Source organism: Pristis pectinata, chromosome 3, assembly GCF_009764475.1.
Source record: "Pristis pectinata isolate sPriPec2 chromosome 3, sPriPec2.1.pri, whole genome shotgun sequence".
NCBI classification, from domain to species: Eukaryota; Metazoa; Chordata; class Chondrichthyes; order Rhinopristiformes; family Pristidae; genus Pristis; species Pristis pectinata.
Window position 1 is genome coordinate 5,918,240 of NC_067407.1, and position 18,391 is coordinate 5,936,630.

The window sequence follows — 18,391 nt, forward strand, 5'->3', positions numbered from 1 at the left end:
ATCCAGGCAACATCCTTGTAAATCACTCCTGCACCTTTTCTATGGTTTCCACATCCTTCCTGTAGTGAGGTGACCAGAACTGAGCACAGTACTCCAAGTGGGGTCTGACCAGGGTCCTATATAGCTGCAACAGTACCTCTCGGCCCCTAAATTCAATTCCATGATTGATGAAAGACAATACACCATATGCCGTATTTATTAACAACGTTTAAAAAGTACTTCGATAGGTACATGGATAGGAAAGGTTTAGAAGGATACGGGCAAAAGGGACTAGCTTAGATGGGAATCTTGGTCGGCACTGACCAGTTAGTCCGAAGGGCCCATTTCCGTGCTGTATGTCTCCATGACTCGATAACTTGGTTCCTTGCTCCTGGTCTGACAGTGCCAGCTTCTAGTAAAGGTTCGGATGGAGGGGATGTTTGCAAATAAGCATCCACTGATTGTATTAGCAGAAATCCTGTTGAATCTCAGGGTTTAAATATCTGAAACGTAATCTGCAGAACTGCAAGTCTGAGATGGCAGCACCTGCTGCCTCGTGAATGTGCCTCCAGATGTTGTCCTGGGTTGAACTTGGCTCTCGTCCTCCAGGCACCGAACTCCTGTCTGATGTGCAGGTTCCTTTGCTCAGCCAAGGCCACAGCTTCCTTCTGTTGGAGGCCAAACTCACAGCACCTTCCCCACAGTTCGACCAGCAACGGTGAGCAGAGGGGAAGGTGGCGGAGGAGCAAGGAGACGGTCGCATCTCAGTCCTGGCCACTGCACCGTATCTGTGTGTCGGAAGCTCGTGGATTCAAATCCCACTTGGGGATTCTGAGCGCAGAGGGCAGGCTGGTGCCCACGGGACTGCTGCCTGGTTGAAAAGGGTCAAAAGAGATCAATTCAACCACTTCCCCCAGTCAATGGAGATAAACGAAGACTCAAGTGGCTGGAATCTGGAACAAATTGCTGGAGGAACTCAGTGGGTCGAGCATTGTCTGTGGGGGGGTGGGGTGGAGGGGAGAGAAGGATTGTCAATGCTGCAAGTCGAGACGCTGAGAGTGCATTGGGAAGATAACCAGTTTGAAGAGGAGAGTGGGAGGGGTGAATCAGGGGCTGGGAGGTGATAGGTGGACCAAGGGAGGGTGAACGATGACGGGCAGAAGCAGCCAGGTAGGGGATTGGGGGGAGCTGGAGTCGGGAGGCAGAGGCAGGTGGGTGAAGAGGTGGAAGCAGGTAAGGGAAAGAGGTGAGTTCGTGGGAGGGTGGAGACAAGAGGCTGGAGAGTGACAAGTAAGAACACCAAGGCTACCGGTCCTGGAAACGGGTCAGTAGGGAAGGCGATAACGGGAACCATTAGGGAAGAGACGCAAGGCAGATGGAACCAGATGGGAGGAGGCGATATGGTGGGTGAACGTTGTGGGTAGTTGGTGGACGGAACCAGGAAGGGGAGAGGGAGAAAAATGGGTGATGGGGGGGGGGGGGTCTGGAGTGGGGGTATGGGAAAGAGAACAAAAACAGAATGACTAGAGGTGGATGGGAAGGAGAGGGAGAGAGGGCAACACAGGAGGTAAGGGTGATGTGAAATTGGAAAATTCAATGTTCATCTCATTGGGTTGTGGACCACCCAGTCAGAATGTGAGGTGTTGTTCCTTTTATTTGCGTTGGGCCTCACACTGGGCAATGATTGACAGATCGGTGCGGGAACAGGGAGGGGAGCTGAAAGGGCAATGCAACCAATCCCACACCCCGGTTCTATTGAAGGACCCTCCCTCTTGTCAGGACCATCATTACAACGACCGTGTTTCCACTGACTGCCACCAGGTGATTTGAAGGTTTTGTTTCCGCTGCAGCGTGAGGTAAATTTGCAGCAACACACACACAAAGTGCTGGAGGAACTCAGCGGGTCAGGCAGCATCAAAGGAGGGAAACGAACAGTCGATGTTTCGGGTCGAGACCCTTCATCAGGACGAGAAAGGAAGAGGGCAGAGGCCAGAATAAGATGGGTGGGGGATGGGGAGGGCCACGAGGTGGCGGGTGATAGGTGAGTCCAGGTGATAGGGGGAAGGTAGGTAGGTGGGGGGGGGGGTGTGATGTGAGAAGCTGGGAGGTGATTGGGTGAAGAGGCAAAGGGCTGAAGACGATGGGATCTGACAGGAGAGGACAGTGGACCATGGAATAAAGGGAAGGAGGTGGGGAACCAGAGGGAGGGGCAGATCGTGAGGGTGAGGGAGGGGAAAGAGAAGGGGGATTGGGGTCAGAGAGTTCAAGGAAAACCAAAAGGTGGGGGGGGGGGCCGGGAAACTGGGAGGAGTGGTTACCGGAAGTTAGAGAGAAAATCGATGTTGATGCCATCAGGTTGGAGACTACCAAGACAGAATACGAGGCAAATTTGCATCTGAGTGTGTCTCCTATTCACTGTTTCTCTTTTCTCTGAATCACCATGACCTGTGAAACATTATCGCGTGGCTCTTTGACCACGAACTAGCAAGTAGGCAGTTCCCACAGCCCCACGGACATCTGCGTCGGAGGGAGCTTGAGTGGCTATCGTCGTGCTGAGGGTGTGAGAGGCGCTAGGGAAATGCAAAGCCTACACCTCTGCCACGGCGCGTCGCTTCAGGAAGGCGAACAGTATCGACAAGGATGCCTGCCACCCTGGCCATTCCCTTGTCTGGGAGAAGATACGGGAGCTTGAAAGCCCGGACGTCCAGAACAGCTTCTTCCCCACTGCTGTCAGACTTACAGTTAGAGAGTCATAGAATCATTCAGCATGGAAACAGACCCTTCAGCCCAACTGGTCCATGCCAACCAAGATCCCCATCCAAGCTAATCCCAGCAGCCAGCATTTGGTCCATATCCCTCAAAACCTTGCCTATCCATGTACCTGTCCAAGTGTATTTTAAAAATTGTTATTGTACCTGCCTCAACCACTTCCTCTGGCAGCTCGTTCCACATACATACCATGCTTTCTGAACTTCTGAACCAATCACCTCTTTCACGTCCCTTCCCGGTGGTGCTACCATGTTCTCAGACTCTTACCTCTACCCCTCTCAATTATTGTCACTTCTGCATTTATTTCTGTGCTACTTCAGTTTGCTCTACAATCTTTGCACCATCCTGTTGATTTTGTGCTTGTCACTGTGTCTATTATTGTACTTATTATTACGATGTACACTGTTTACTCTGTGAGCTTCACCTGAGCAAGGAATTTCATGATAATAAACTAATCTAACTACTTTCGATGGGAGTTCTGTGAGACCCTCTCTCACTATTTGAATGAAGTGGCCAAGGAAAGGCAATGCTTGCTCCCCTCAGCATCCTGCGTCTGTGTCCGACGGCGAGGTCACTCACCTATGTTCTCAGTTGGCACTGTAACAGTGGTCGGCTCAATGAGGTTATCGGCCAGAACGAAGGCTCCTTCCTCCAGGGTGTCGAGGAGCAGGGTGGCAGCGTGCGCTTGCTCCGTCGTGTTCATGTCCCTCCAGGACTGCAGCGCCTCTGGTCTCAACAGGTTGTCGACTGTGTCCACAATCGCCTGAGGGCAGAGGGTGGGTGGGGGGGGAGAGGTTACAGAGAAGTGACCCGCATCAGTATCATCCTGATGACTTTCCACACTGCCCCTCCCTCAACCTTTTCAAACACACATTGAGAGCCGGAGACACAAGAGACTGCAGATGCTGGAATCTCGAGCAATCCTGATGAAGGGTCTGAAACCAAAATGTTGACTGTCCATTTCCCTCCATAGATGCTGCCTGACCCGCTGAGTTCCTCCAGCACTTTGCATGTTGACCCATTGAAAGCTCCCTGGGTCTAACTTTACTCTTATATTTTCTGGCTGCATCACAACTTGGCATGGCAACTGCTCAGCCCAGGACTGCAAGAAACTGCAGACAGTTGTGGATACAGCCCAGCACATCACAGACACCAGCCTCCCCTCCTTGGACTCTGTCTTTATCTCTCACTGCCTTGGTGTAGCAGCCGACATAATCAAAGACCCCACCCACCCGGGTCATTCTCTCTTCTCTCGTTTTCCATCAGGCAGAAGATACAGGAGCCTGAGGGCACGTACCACCAGAGCTAAGGACAGCTTCTACCCCACTGTGATAAGACTATTGAATGGTTCCCTTATATGATGAGAGGGACTCTTGACCTCACAATCTACCTTGTTGTTGCCTTGCACCTTATTGTCTACCTGCACTGCACTTTCTCTGCAGCTGTGACACTTTACTCTGTACTGTTATTGTTTTTACTTGTACTACCTCAATGCACTCTGTACTAACTCAATATAACTGCTCTGTGTAATTAATTGACCTGTACGATCGGTATCCAAGACAAGTTTTTCACTGTACCTCGGTACAAGTGACAATAATAAACCAATACCAATACCAATGCCCTGACTGATGAAAGTGAGCACCTTCTTTACCACCCTATCTACTTGCGTGGCCACTTTCAGGGACCTATGGACTTGGACTCCAAGATCCCTCTGCACACCAACACTATTAAGGGTCCTGCTATTAACTGTATACTCTCCACTTACATTAGACCTCCCAAAGTGCAACACTTCACACTTGCTTGGATTAAACTCCAGTCCCCCATGTCTTCTAGTATTTGACATCTCCACCCTGGGATAAAGCTTCTAACTGTCCACCCTATCTATGCCTCTCATAATTTTATAAACTTCTATCAGGTCTCCCCATCCTTCCTGAACTGGGGTGATCAGCACTGCACACAATACTCCAATGAGGTCTAACCAATGTTTTATACAGCTGTATATGACTTCCTGACTCTTATACTCAATACTCTGACCAATGAAGGCAAGCATGACATTTGCCTTCCTTACCACCCACTTGGTAAGGCCACACTTGGGAGTATTGTGAGCATTTCCTGGTGCTCCATTACAGGAAGGACAAGGAGGCTTCGGAAAGGGTGCAGAGGAGGTTCACCAGGATGCTGCCTGGGTTAGAGGGTATGAGCTATAAGGAGAGGTTGGACAAACTTGGGTTGTTTTCTCTGGAGCGTCAGAGGCTGAGGGGAGAGGTTTTTAAAATTATGAGAGGCATAGATCGGGTCGACAGTCAGAATCTTTTCCCCAGAGTAGAGATGTCAAATTCTGGATGGTATAGCTGTAAGGTGAGAGCGGGGAAAGTTTAAAGGAGATGTGCGGGGGCAAGTTTTTTACGCAGAAAGCTCTAAGTGCCTATATCGGGCTGGCAGGGGTTCTGAAGCTGGGGCAGAACCTCCCCTACTTTTGTACTCAATTTGGCAGCAATAAATGATAACTAACATGGCTTAACGGTGGAAAATAAGTCTGAACAAAAGGCAGTTTTGTCTGGTTTCCCCACAAAACCTGTCAGGTTAGTTGCAAGTGTGAGATTATGACCTTTATTACACAACGTAAGACTGACAGACTAAACAAATGGAAAGATGCTTTATAGATGAGGCTGGAGATGTTTAAAGATAGACAAAAGAGGACAAACAATGGAAAGATATGGGGAAATATACTGTGATAAATAGTGAAATGGAGGGGGTGATACAGAAACAAGCAGAGATAAACAGAGAGAGATAGAGATGGAATGAAACTGATGAGAGAGATAAATGGGCAGGTTGATGGAAATGTCAGCTGGTGAGACAAATAGTTAATGGAGAGTCACAGCGATCCATACACAGGCCCACACATTCTCAGACAGAAACGAGAAGCAGACAGTGATTTAAACGTCTGTGCACACACAGTGAATGCAGAGATTCCCACTTAACATCTCTTGAAGAACGGGTCGATCCTTACTTAAATCATGGACATGCTCTTGCTGTATGGTGGATATGGCAATTAGGGACAAGTAATCCCAAAGCAGTGTCCCTTGGTTTCCCTTCCCTTAATGGGAGGTAATAAGAATATCACCAGATTGAGTCGAAGATCTTAAGCATGGGTAAAAATACACACTGGTAGAAATAAGTAACTGGAGGCCATTCAAATTCTTCCAGGAAATAATGATGTTTACTCAGTTAATCAAGACTGTTCTCTGCTGTCAAAGCAAGAGTGAATTAAGTGGAGGAAACCATGCTGTGATTCAGTGTGACACAGTTCACCAATTACTAAAGCCTCCCTCATCTCTGCACTAGCCCTGATCTGATCAACGTTAATATAACCAGTTCTAGTAATTCACTACTTATTGCAGGATGATTCTCTTATACAGTGCTTGCAAGAATGATTAGAAAAAAAAGTTACCCAGGCAACTTGTCAGCATAAGATTAATTAGCTTAATCCAGTTTAATATTCTCATTGTCCAGATTTCCAGCCACACAGACCCTCCTGGCAGGTGGGAGATACTTAGACGTGACTCTGCATGTTTTTTCCTTCCTTCTCTGACGAGAGCCAGAATCGGCAGAGTGTTATCACAAGCTTTTCACTTGCTGCCACTGTATATTGAGTGGGTTGAGTCCATAAAACATAGAACAATACGGCACAATACAGGCCCTTCGGCCCACCATGTTGTGCCGACCTTCAAACCACTCCTAAGACTATCAAACCCCTTCCTCCACATATCCCTCTAACTTAAATTCTCCATATGCTTATCTAACAATCTCTTGAACTTGTCCAATGTATCAGTCTCCACCACCATCCCAGGTAGCGCATTCCATGCACCACCACTCTCTGGGTGAAAAAACCTCCCTCTGACATCACCCTTGAACTTCCCACCCAATATCTTAAAGCCATGTCCTCTTGTATTGAGCATTGGCGCCCTGGGAAAGAGGCGCTGGCTGTCCACTCTATCTATTCCTCTCAATATCTTGTATACCTCTATCATGTCTCCCCTCATCCTCCTTCTCTCCAATGAGAACAGCCCTAGCTCCCTTAGTCTCTCTTCATAATCCATACTCTCCAATCCAGGCAGCATCCTGGTAAATCTCCTCTGCACCCTTTCCAATGCCTCCACATCCTTCCTATAATGAGGCAACCAGAACTGGACACAGTACTCCAAGCGTGGCCTAACCAGAGTTTTGTAAAGCTGCATCATCACATCGCGGCTCTTAAACTCGATCCCCTGACTTATGAAAGCTAACATCCATAAGCTTTCTTAACTACGCTATCCACCTGCGAGGCGACTTTCAGTGATCTGTGGATATGAACCCTCAGATCCCTCTGCTCCTCTACACTGTCCAGAATCCTGCCATTTACCTTGTACTCTGCCTTGGAGTTTGTCCTTCCAAAGTGTACCACCTCACACTTCTCCGGATTGAACTCCATCTGCCACTTGTCAGCCCAACTCTGCATCCTATCAATATCCCTCTGCAAGCTTCTACAGCCCTCCACACTATCCACAACACCACCGATCTTTGTGTCATCTGCGAACTTGCTAACCCAACCCTTCCACCCCCCTCATCTAAGTCGTTAATAAATATCACAAAAGCAGAGGTCCCAGAATCAATCCCTGTGGGACACCACTAGTCACAGCCCTCCAATCGAATGCACTCCCTCCACCACAACCCTCTGCTTTCAACAGGCTAGCCAATTTCGAATCCACACGGGCCAAGCTTCCCCGGATCCCTTGGCCTCTGACCTTCTGAAGAAGCCTACCCTGCAGAAACCTTGTCAAACGCCTTATAAAATCCATGTAGACCCACATCCACTGCACTACCCTCATCAATCTTCCTGGTCACCTTCTCAAAGAACCCTATCAGGCCTTGTGAGGCAAGATCTTCCTTCACAAAACCATGTTGGCTGTCCCTAATCAGTCCATGTTTCTCCAAGTGCTTATAGATCCTATCTCTTAGAATTCTTTCCAACAGCTTACCCACCACAGATGTAAGGCTCACCGGTCTGTAATTCCCTGGACTATCCCTACTACCTTTTTTGAATAAGAGGATAACATTTGCCCCCTCCAATCTTCCGGTACCATCCCTGTGGACAACGAGGACTCAAAGATCCTAACCAATGGTTCAGCAATCTTCTCCCCTCCCTCACGAAGCAGCCTGGGGAATATTCCGTCAGGCCCCGGGGACTTATCTGTCCTAATATTTTTCTAACAACTCCATCACATCCTCTCTCTTAATATCTACATACTCCAGAACATTACCTTCACCTACACTGTTCTCAGCATCATCAAGACCCCTCTCCTTGGTGAATACTGAAGAGAAGTATTCATTGAGAACCTCACCCACTTCCACAGCTTCCAGGCACATCCTCCCACCTTTGTCTTTAATCGGACCTACCTTTACTCTAAGCCATCCTTCTGCTCTTCACAATATGAGAAAAAAGCCTGGGATTCTCCTTAACCCTGCTTGCCAAAGCCTTTTCATGTCCCCTTCTCGGTCTCCTCAGCCCCTTCTTAAGCTCCTTCCTTGCTACTCTATATTCCTCACTAGCCCTGTCAGATCCTTGCTGCTTACACCTTACGTATGCTGCCCTCTTCTTCCTAACTGGTTGTTCCACCTCTCTCGTCACCCACGGTTCCTTCACCCTACCATTCCTTCTCTGCCTCACCGGGACAGATTTATCCCTAACATCCTGCAAAAGATCCCTGAACATCGACCACATCTTCATAGTACATTTCCCTTCAAAAATGTCACCCCAATTTACCCTCCCAAGTTCTCGCCTTACAGCCTCATAATTTGCCTTCCTCCAATTAAATACCTTCCCGTCCTCTTTGCTCCTATTCCTGTCCATGACAATTCTAAAGGTTATGGAGCAATGGTCACTGCCCCCCAAATGCTCACCCACCGTAGATCTGTCACCTGACCCGGTTCATTACCTAAAACTAGATCTAATATGGCATTCCTTCTAGTCGGCCTGTCAACATACTGCGTCAGGAATCCTTCCTGGACACACTTAACAAACTGCGCCCCGTCTAAACCCTTGGCACTAAGTAGGGTGCTAATCAATATTTGGGATAGTTGAAGTCTCCCATTATAATAACCCTGTTATTTTCACATTTTTCCAAAAACTGCCTCCCAATCTGCTCCTCAGTATCCCTACTGCTACCGGGGGGGCTGATAGAATACTCCAAGAAGGGTAACTGCCCCTTTCTTATTCCTAACTTCCACCCCATATTGACTCTGGAGAGGATCCTTTCTACATTATCTACCCTTTCTGCAGCTGTAACTGTGTCCCGGACCAGTATCGCGCCCTCCTCCTCTTCTCCCTCCCTCCCTATCCCTTTTTAAAACACTGAAAAGCCAGGAGATATTCAATAATCCATTCCTGCCCTGATGTCAGCCCATGTCTCTGTAATAGCCACAATATCATAGTCCCATGTACTTATCCAAGCCCTCTGTTCATCTCCCTTATTCTGATGCTTCTCGCATTCAAGTAAATGCACTTCAGGCCCATCCACCTTACTACTTTATAGCCTGTACTCTGCTTCTCCTTCCCTCAAAGCCTCTCTACCTGTCAAGATCTGACTTTTCCCAATCCACCTTCTTCCTCTGACCTACTCCTCCGGTTCCCTTCCCCCTCGCAATCTAGTTTAAACCCTCCTGAACCACCTTAGCTAACCTGGCCGCAAGGATATTGGCCCCCCTCAAGTTCGGGTGTAACCCGTCCTCTCTGCAGAGGTCCCACCTTCCCAGAAGAGATCCCAATGATCCAAAATCTAAAACCCTCCCTCCTGCACCAACTTCTCAGCCATGCATTTATCTGCCATCTCCTCCTATTCCTGCCTTCACTATCGTGTGGCACTGGCAGCAATCCTGAGATCGCTACCCTCGAGGTCCTGTGCTTCAGCCTTCTGCCTAGCTCACTAAACTCCCTTTTCAGGACCTCATCCCTCTTCCCACCTATGTTGTTGGTACCAACATGAACCACGACTTCTGGCTGTTCTCCCTCCCGCTCTGGAATCCTGTGGACCCGATCAGTGACATCGCGGACCCTTGCACCTGGAAGGCAACGTACCATCCGGGATTCATGCTCACTGCCAAAGACCCTCCTATCTGTTTCCCTGACTATCGAGTCCCCTATCACTACTGCCTTTCTCTTCTCCCTTCCCTTCTGAGCAGCAGGACCGGTCCCAGTGCCACAGAGCTGGCTACTACTGCTAGGCTCTGCCAGATCATCTCCCTCAACAGTCTCCAAAGCGGAAAACCTGCTATTGAGGGGAACAGCCTCCGAGGTCCTCTGCTCTATCTGACTGTTCGTTTTCTTTTTTCTTTTCCGTCCCCTGACAATCACCATTCTATCTACTTCCTGGACCCCAGAAGTACCTGCTCTAAGGGGGGGGTGACCGTCTCCTGATGAACAGAATCTACAAAACTCTCCCCCTCCCTGATGCTGCGCAGTGTTTGAAGCTGCAACTCCAGCTCATCGATTTTGAGCCGAAGTTCCTCCAGCCTCAAGCACTTACTGCAGATGTGGCCATCGTGGACCGCAGCAAGGTCCATGAGTTCCCACATCAAGCAGCTGCAGCACACCACCGTGTCCTCCATCTGAACTAATACCTTGTTTTTTCCTAGTTTTTCTACTTAAGTATTTATCACAGATAACAGGTAACCTTACCTTTGCCTACCTACCAGCTACACACCCGCCTTACCCCTTTATGCCGAAGCCCCTTGAGCCAAAGCCCAGAACACTCTGCTCCCACTCACTCCGCTGCCCGCTCTGACGCTGCCCACTGTATAGGCGGTTTGCTTTTTAAACTGCCCGCGCCGCGCCTGCGCAGTCCAGCCCCCACTCGACCACTAAAAACTTTTAAAGCACTTATAAAAATACTAACCCTAGTAAATTATAACCCTATTAAAAACTAAGCCTTATACTTAAAATAATAAAAAAAAGAAAAACTTATCTGCTCCGAAGTCCTCCGAAGCGAAGCCCACGAAGCCTCTGGGTTTTTTTTCTTTTTATTTCCCCTTTTTAGGTTTTTCCCCGTGCAAAAACCTCTCCAATGTTCGAAGGGTGTACATAGAACACAGAACTTGCAGGGCACATTTTGTTACACAGAGACTGGTGGGTGCCTAGAATGTGCTGCCAGGGGTGGTGATGGAGGCAGATACAATAGATGCATTTAAAAGGCTTCAGGACAGTCCTGAAGAAGGTTCCTGACCCGAAATATTGACCGCCTGCTTTTCTGCATGGATGTTGCCTGGCCTGCTGAGTTCCTCCAGCATCATCGTGTCTTTCATCTAGATTCCAGCATCTAGAACATGGAACATTACAGCACAGGAACAGGCCTTTCGACCCACGATGTCTGTGCCAAACATGATGCCAAATTAAACTATATCTCTTCTGCCTGCACAGGATCCATATTCCTCCATTCCCTGCATATTCATGTGTCTATCTAAAAGCCCCTTAAACTTAAACAGGTGAGGCGGGGGTAGGATCTCTTTGAAACCTACCGGATACTGAAAGGCCTGGATAGAATGGACGTGGAGAGGATATTTCCATCAGTAAGATAGTCAAGGATCCGAGGGCACAGCCTCAGAATAAAGGGATGTCCCTTTAAAACTGAGATGAGGAGGAATTTCTTCAGCCAGAGGGTGGTGAATCTGTGGAATTTGTTGCCACGGAGGGCCGTGGAGGCCAAGTCATTGGACATATTTAAGGCAGAGATCAATAGGTTATTGATCTCTGTGGAACATCGTGGGCCGAAGGGCCTGTACTGTGCTGTAATGTTCTATGATTGGTAAGGGTTACAGGGAGAAGGCAGGAGAATGGGATTGAAAAAAAATCAGTCATGATTGAATGGCAGAGCAGACTCGATGGGCCAAATGGCCTAAGTCTGCTCCCATGTCCTATGGTCAAAACACCACGATTGTATCTGCTTCCACCACCAGTCCTGACAGCCCTTCATCCAAAGGGACATGGTCTTGCTGTGTGGGCTTCCACATCCAACATGCGGCAAGAGCATGTCCATGGTTCGGGTAAGGATCGACCCTTTCTTTAAGAGATGTTAGGTGGCAATCTGTGCATCCACTACATGTGCAGACTTCTCATTTCCGTATAAGAATGTATTAACACTACAAATATATGGGCCTGACAGCCCAATGAATGTATAGACAGGAGAAAATTAGAAATGTAAAAAATTGTTGGAGATTGCAATTCACAACTCACAGTAGAAGAGCGAGAATTTCCTTTGCCCTTGTTTTCCCAGACCAACATGGATTAACTAACATGATGCTCCATCGGTGGTTCGGTGACGAAACAAAAATGCTCCTTCTGGGCAGCGGACACCAAATCCATAGATCAGTCACTGAAAGAGGTGTCACATGACTGCCCTGCACAAGGTACTATATAAATTCAAAATGCCCTTGGAAGATCATTCCAAAGATCAATTATTGTCTTCAATGTCATTGCTTGTGAACAGCTAATTAATATGGTATTCCCTGATGTAAATGTCAACACTGTGCTTTTCTTAAAGTAAGAGTTCTTCTGGAGTTATAGAGTCACAGAGCACGGAAATAGCCCCAGCCCATTGCGTCTGCACTGACCACCAAGCGCCCGTTTACACTAATCCAACACGGATCCAATTTTATTCTCCTCACAGCTCTTTCCAGATTCTACCACACACCTACACATGAGGGGCAATTCGTTATGGCCTTACACCTCATTGTCTGCCTCTACTGCACTTTTTCTGTAACTATAACACATTATTCTGCATTCTGTTATTGCTTTTCCCCTGTACTCCCTCAATGCACTGTTGTAATTAAATGATCTGTGTGGAAGGCATGCAAAACAAAGTTCTTCACTGTACCTCGGTACATGTGACAATAAAAACTAATTTACCTTTCAATTTACCAATTTACAGTGGCCAATTAACCTCCAGAGCTGCTTATGCTAAAAATGAACTGTTGATCTCTTAGTCCACTTCCTTGTGACCTTGCACCTTATCTGCCTGCCTGCACTGTACTCTCTCTGTAACTGTAACACTATATTCTGCATTCTGTTTTTTTTTCCTTTTGTTCTACCTCAATGTACTTATGTATGAAGTGATCCGTCTGGAAGGCAGGCAAAGAAAAACCTTTCACTTTATCTCGGTACATGTGACAATAATAAACCAATTACCAAACAGCATGTCTTTGGGATGTGATCGGAAACTGGAGCAACTGGGGAAAACCACAGTCACAGGGAGAACATGCAAACTCCACACAGACAGCATCCGAGGCCAGGATCGAACCTGGGTCACTGCAGTGGTGAAGCAACAGCTTTATCAGCTGAGCTACTGTACTGCCAATTCCTGCTTTCTGAAGTGACTGCACTGTGAAAAATTACTCAGGGTGGAATAGAGCAGGACAATCCCAGGACACACCAACACACGGCCGGCAAAATAGAAATTAAAAGTCTGACAGACGACACGGGGTTTTGCCGTGTAGAAAGCACAGGGATGGTAATCAGATGGCAAGGATGAGCAACCATACAAGGGGTGGCGCTGGTGGGGTTGCAAACGGAGAGAGAAAGAGCGTCATGCAGCACACTTGCAAAGCAAGAGGTAACGGTCTCGATGCGGGCAGGGGAGGCGAACAATAGTAAAAGCACAATCGCAGGTGTGCTACCTTAATATACACTCTGCAAGTCTTGTCTCTTTTTTGGAGCTTTTCCAGTGATGGGAGGCAGGAGAGAGAAACAAAACAGAACACAACTGGTTAGTAAGGAGTCAGACCAGAGCCTCCAGCAAAACTGCAGCATCAGCAGTGCAGAAAGAGGCTCTTGTATCGCAAACCTTGTGCAGAGAATGGAAAAAGAGGCCATTAGCTCTGGTCCAGGTTTTGGCTTCACGACCCATTAGCCTTACCTTGTTAAAGCTGCGACCCACAGAGTCCTTCTCGCTTGGCCGTAGCTCCTGGAGCTGGGCGTCTAGGATGTCGACAAGCTGCTCCATGAGTCTGACGGACGAGCTGACGTCTCCTGCGTAGATGGGCCCTTTGGTGTGCTTGGCTAGCTCGTTGGCCAGGTTAGCTGCGTTCTCACCGCTCCTGATCTGTGAACACAAATTACTCTCTCTCTCAGCAGGCTCTCCCAACAGAATCCAAAGTCTAGCACTCTCAAGCTCCCATTAGCCACCTACCCGAGTCCAGTGACTTGCTGTGATATAATTGATCATTGCAGATGGGCGGTTAGATGCACTCACAGCCAATTAAGAGTTGACAATAGGTGGCTTGCTTACTCTGCCTTGTTTAAACTTCTCAGGCTGACTTCCTCGACATGGCCACCATTGGGGACATGCCATCATCTCGCAGCTAACATCGGGCAGGAGGTACAGAAGCCTGAAGTCCCACACCACCAGGTTCAGGAACAGCTACTTCCCTTCAACTATTCGGTTCTTGAACCAACCAGCACAACCCTAATCACTAGAGTTTAGCAACACCATGACCACTTTGATCACTTTGCACTAAAACTGACTTTTTTTGTTCTAATTGTGTTCTTTCTGGTAAAAATTCGATATAATTCATGTTTATGTCTTTCTTCTGAATGCTGCTTCAATGATGCTACGTGCCTGTGATGCTGCTGCAAGTAAGTTTTTCATTGCACCTGTGCACACATGTACTTGCGCATATGACAATAAATGTGACCTTGACTTTAACTTTGAACACCAGCAGTGTGAGGAAGGGCTTAACTGCTCTCTCTTGTATCACTGCCAGAAGTCACAGCCAAAAATTTGGACTATCGATTTCTCTGAAACTCACAAAATTCTCGACAGTGGACGCAGGAACGAGGTTTTTCCCTGGCTGAGGAATCGCAGACCAGGGGTCACAGCCTAATATGAAGGTGGGGCTATTTAGGATTGAGATGTGGAGATACACAGGGCTGCATCTTTGGAATTCTCTGCCAGAGGGTGGCGGAAGCTCAGTTGTTGAGTTAATTCAAAACAGAGGTAACTGGATATCCAGGGAATGAAGTGATATGGGGACAGTGTTGGAAAGTGGTATTGAGTGAGCTCAGCCAGGTTCTTGACGAATGGAGGAATAGGCTTGGAGGGCTAATCCTGTTTTCCTTTTGTCAACGCCAATACCTTTGAATGATTTACTTGATCATGGGATATAAATGTTGTTTGCAAAACATTCTTGCCTATCCCTAATCATCTGAACTGTTTAATGACAGACAAGAACACTTTATAGCAGTAATGACATTGGTAGGTCAGGAGTTACATATGGGGCTATGGTGATGCAGTAATACACAAAAAGTGCTGGAGGAACTCAGCAGGCCAGGCAGCATCCGTGGAGGGAAATAAACAGTCGACGTTTTGGGCTGAGACCCTTCATCAGGACTGGAAAGGAAGAGGGCAGAAGCCAGAATAAGAAGGTGGGGGAAGGGGGAGGAGCACACGCAGGCAGGGGAGAGGTGAGTTCAGGTGAGAGGGAGAAGGTAGGTGCGTGGGGAGAGGGAGCAGATGTAACAAGATGAGAGGTAATAGGTAGAAGAGGCAAAGAGCTGAAGAAGAAGGAATCCGGGAGGAGAGGGCAGTGGACCATGGAATAAAGGATGGGGGAGGAGAGGAGAGGAGATGGGCAGGTCATCAAGGTGAGGGAAGGGAGCCACAGGAATAAGGGAAGACAAAGGAGTGTGTTGGGGTGGGGTCTCCATTATGGTGATGCAGTGATTGTGTTATTGGATTGGTAACCCAGAGGTCTGGACTAACAATCCACAGACATGAGTTTAAATCCCACTAGGGTGGCTGTCAAATTTAAAGTCAGTTAATAATCTGGAATTTGGAGCAACCACAAATTTCAGATTATTCTAAATCCTTGCAAATTCTGGTGCATAGTGTTACTGCAGACCCCAGCACTGCAGTCAACTCTCAACCACCTTCTGAAATGGTCCAACAAGCCACACAGTTTAAGAAGGTGGCTCACCGCTGCTCACTCAAAGGGCAAATTGGCCTTCATTAGCTGGGTACTGAGTTCAAGAGCTATGAGGTGACGTTGCAGCTCTACAGAACTCTGGTCAAACCACGCTTGGAATATTGTGTTCAGTTCTGGTCGCCTTATTATAGAAAGGATGGGTAAGCTTTAGAGAGGGTGCAGAGGAGATTTACCAGGATGTTGCCTGGATTGGACAGCATGTCTTATGAGGGTAGGTTGAGCGAGCTAGGGCTTCTGTCTTTGGAGAGGAGGAGGATGAGAGGTGACTTGATAGAGGTGTACAAGATGATCAGAGGCATAGATCGAGTGGACAGTCAGAGACTTTTTCCCAGGTGACAATGGCTAACATGAGGGGACATAATTTTAAGGTGACTGGAGGAAGGTATAAGGGGGATGTCAGGGGTAAGTTTTTTACACAGAGAGTGGTGGGTGCGTGGAACGCACTGCCAGCAGAGGTTGTGGGGGGCAGATATATTAGGGACATTTAAGAGACTCTTAGATAGACACATGAATGATAGAGAAATGGAGGGCTATGTGGGAGGGAAGGGTTAGATAGATCTTAGAGCAGGATGATATGTTGGCACAACATTGTGGGCCAAAGGGCCTGCACTGTGCTGTAGTGCTCTATGTTCTAAATAAAGACAAGCAATAAATGCTGGCATTGCCAGTAAGTCCCAGATCCCCAAAGGAAACAAATAAAAATAAATCAGCCAGTGTTTGGAAAGAGGTGAGGGGTAACAATTTGAGCATGCACATTTTTCTTCTCCCAGAGAAACCTTGGTGAGCCGCTTTGTGCTGCTTTGTGTTCTTGAAACTCTCTCACCCTCGAAGCTTTGTGTTATTTGGATTGTCTTTTGTGGAGATTAAGATAGCCAAAAAGGTTAAAAGCTGAGAAATCATTGTTGACAAGGCTAAATATTCAGGGATTCATATCGAGTTTCGCCTAACCTCCACTGGCCAAAGGCCCTGACCAATTAAGTCACGGCCATCAACTCATTAAAACAATTGAGAGCATACAAAACTAATAATACAAGTGTCTGGTAGCCATCATATTGCTCTCTGTGGGAGCTTGCTGTGCACAAATTTCCTACACTGTGACTGCCTTTCAAAAATACTGCATTGCTTGTGTTCTATAAATGTACTTCCTTTTTTTTGGCAACATGTGCTTTGAGACTCCAGAATGATAACATCACTGGTGATTTCCTGAGCTCCACTGGACTATAACATATTTGGCCAATCTCTCAATCATATTTGCACAGTTTGAAAATATTACTTTGAGATTAAATGACTCAGAAACTGATAAAGAGATTCAAATCTATTTGCAGTCCTCTTTGAAAGCAACTGTCTTGCCCACATGCTAATTACATATCCAAGTATACTGGACAAATATCCTTTGAATTCCCAATTACGAATGACACCATGCAAAAGGAAACTAATTATGTACATTTCTTCACAGGCCTTGGCTTGGTTGCCAGCAGTTTCCAGTCTCCAAACATGGACTGAATGTCCTCCAGTTCCTGAGGATAATAACCCACTGTGGACTTCTGATCCTTAAAATCTGTGACATCAACTTTCTCTTGAACTACATGGAGCATATATGGATATACGCAGAAATCCATAACATTTGTGCAGACAGTTAGAAAAGTCTTTACATTGATTTCAGCCACACTAGTGGAAAAAACTCAAAGATCCCTTTAAACTGAATCCTCAGCATTTTGTTTGGCTGGCATTTAGATAACATGGGACCACATAAACAAACCTTCTGAGCCACTTGATTCACCCAGTGCGAAGTACAGTTGCTCAGGTCTGGACCCTTCGAGTTCCACATGCCAGTGGTAACCACGCAGAGATAAGTGGCAGTGCCTGCAAGAGATGATATCAAATAAACCTTAGACAACTCTCCCTGTGCACGTAAGAACAAAACAACAGTGTATGACTTGTGACTCAGCCATTCCAGTTACCTGTGACTCATTTCCAAAGCAATCAATGCCTTAACTTTCTTTTTTACTGATGAGGGGATAATAGACCTGCGGGCTCACAGCACCAGTGAACCAGCTTCAATCCTGGCCTCCGGTGCTGTCTGTATGGAGTTTGCACGTTCTTCCTGTGACCGCATGGGTTTCCCAAAAGATTAATTGGCCACTGACTAATTTGGTAGACTAATTTGTGCCTCTAATTCCTCAGAAGGCTAAGGAAATTTGGCATGACCCCATTGACCCTCACCATTTTTTACAGATGCATCGTAGAAAGCATCCTATCTGGATGCAACACGGCTTGGTATGGCAACTGCTCTGACCAAACCACAAGAAATTGCAGAGAGTTATGAACACAGCTCAGTCTATCAGGAAAACCAGCCTCCCCTCCATTGATTCTGAGAACACACACCACCAGGCTCAAGGACAGCTTCTACCTTGCTGTTATAAGACTGCTGAATGGACCTCTTCTACGATAAAGATGAACTCTTGATCTCTCAACCTACTTTGTCATGGCTTTATCTGTCTACCTGCACTACACTTTCTCTGTCACTGTAACACTATATTCTGCCTTCTGCTATTGCTTTTCCCTTTGTACTACCTCGATGTGCTTGTGTATGGAATGATCTGTCTGGATAGCAGGCAAACAAAAGCTTTTC

General features: G+C 47.1%; 1 protein-coding gene across 6 annotated transcripts in view; it reads right to left on the minus strand.

Annotated features, from left to right (window-relative positions):
* adgrl2a (adhesion G protein-coupled receptor L2a) overlaps nt 1-18,391 on the minus strand; it is a 775,507-nt gene that overhangs the window by 70,329 nt on the left and 686,787 nt on the right. For 4 of the 6 annotated variants that reach the window (XM_052010658.1, XM_052010660.1, XM_052010655.1 and 1 more), the window contains 4 exons: nt 17,519-17,622; nt 13,692-13,877; nt 13,453-13,491; nt 3,328-3,511 (listed from right to left, as the gene is read on the minus strand). In XM_052010658.1, coding sequence (XP_051866618.1) covers nt 3,328-3,511; nt 13,453-13,491; nt 13,692-13,877; nt 17,519-17,622 — 513 coding nt within the window. The remainder of the gene's footprint in view (nt 1-3,327; nt 3,512-13,452; nt 13,492-13,691; nt 13,878-17,518; nt 17,623-18,391) is intronic. The other 2 variants (XM_052010661.1, XM_052010657.1) reach the window with 1 other exon arrangement.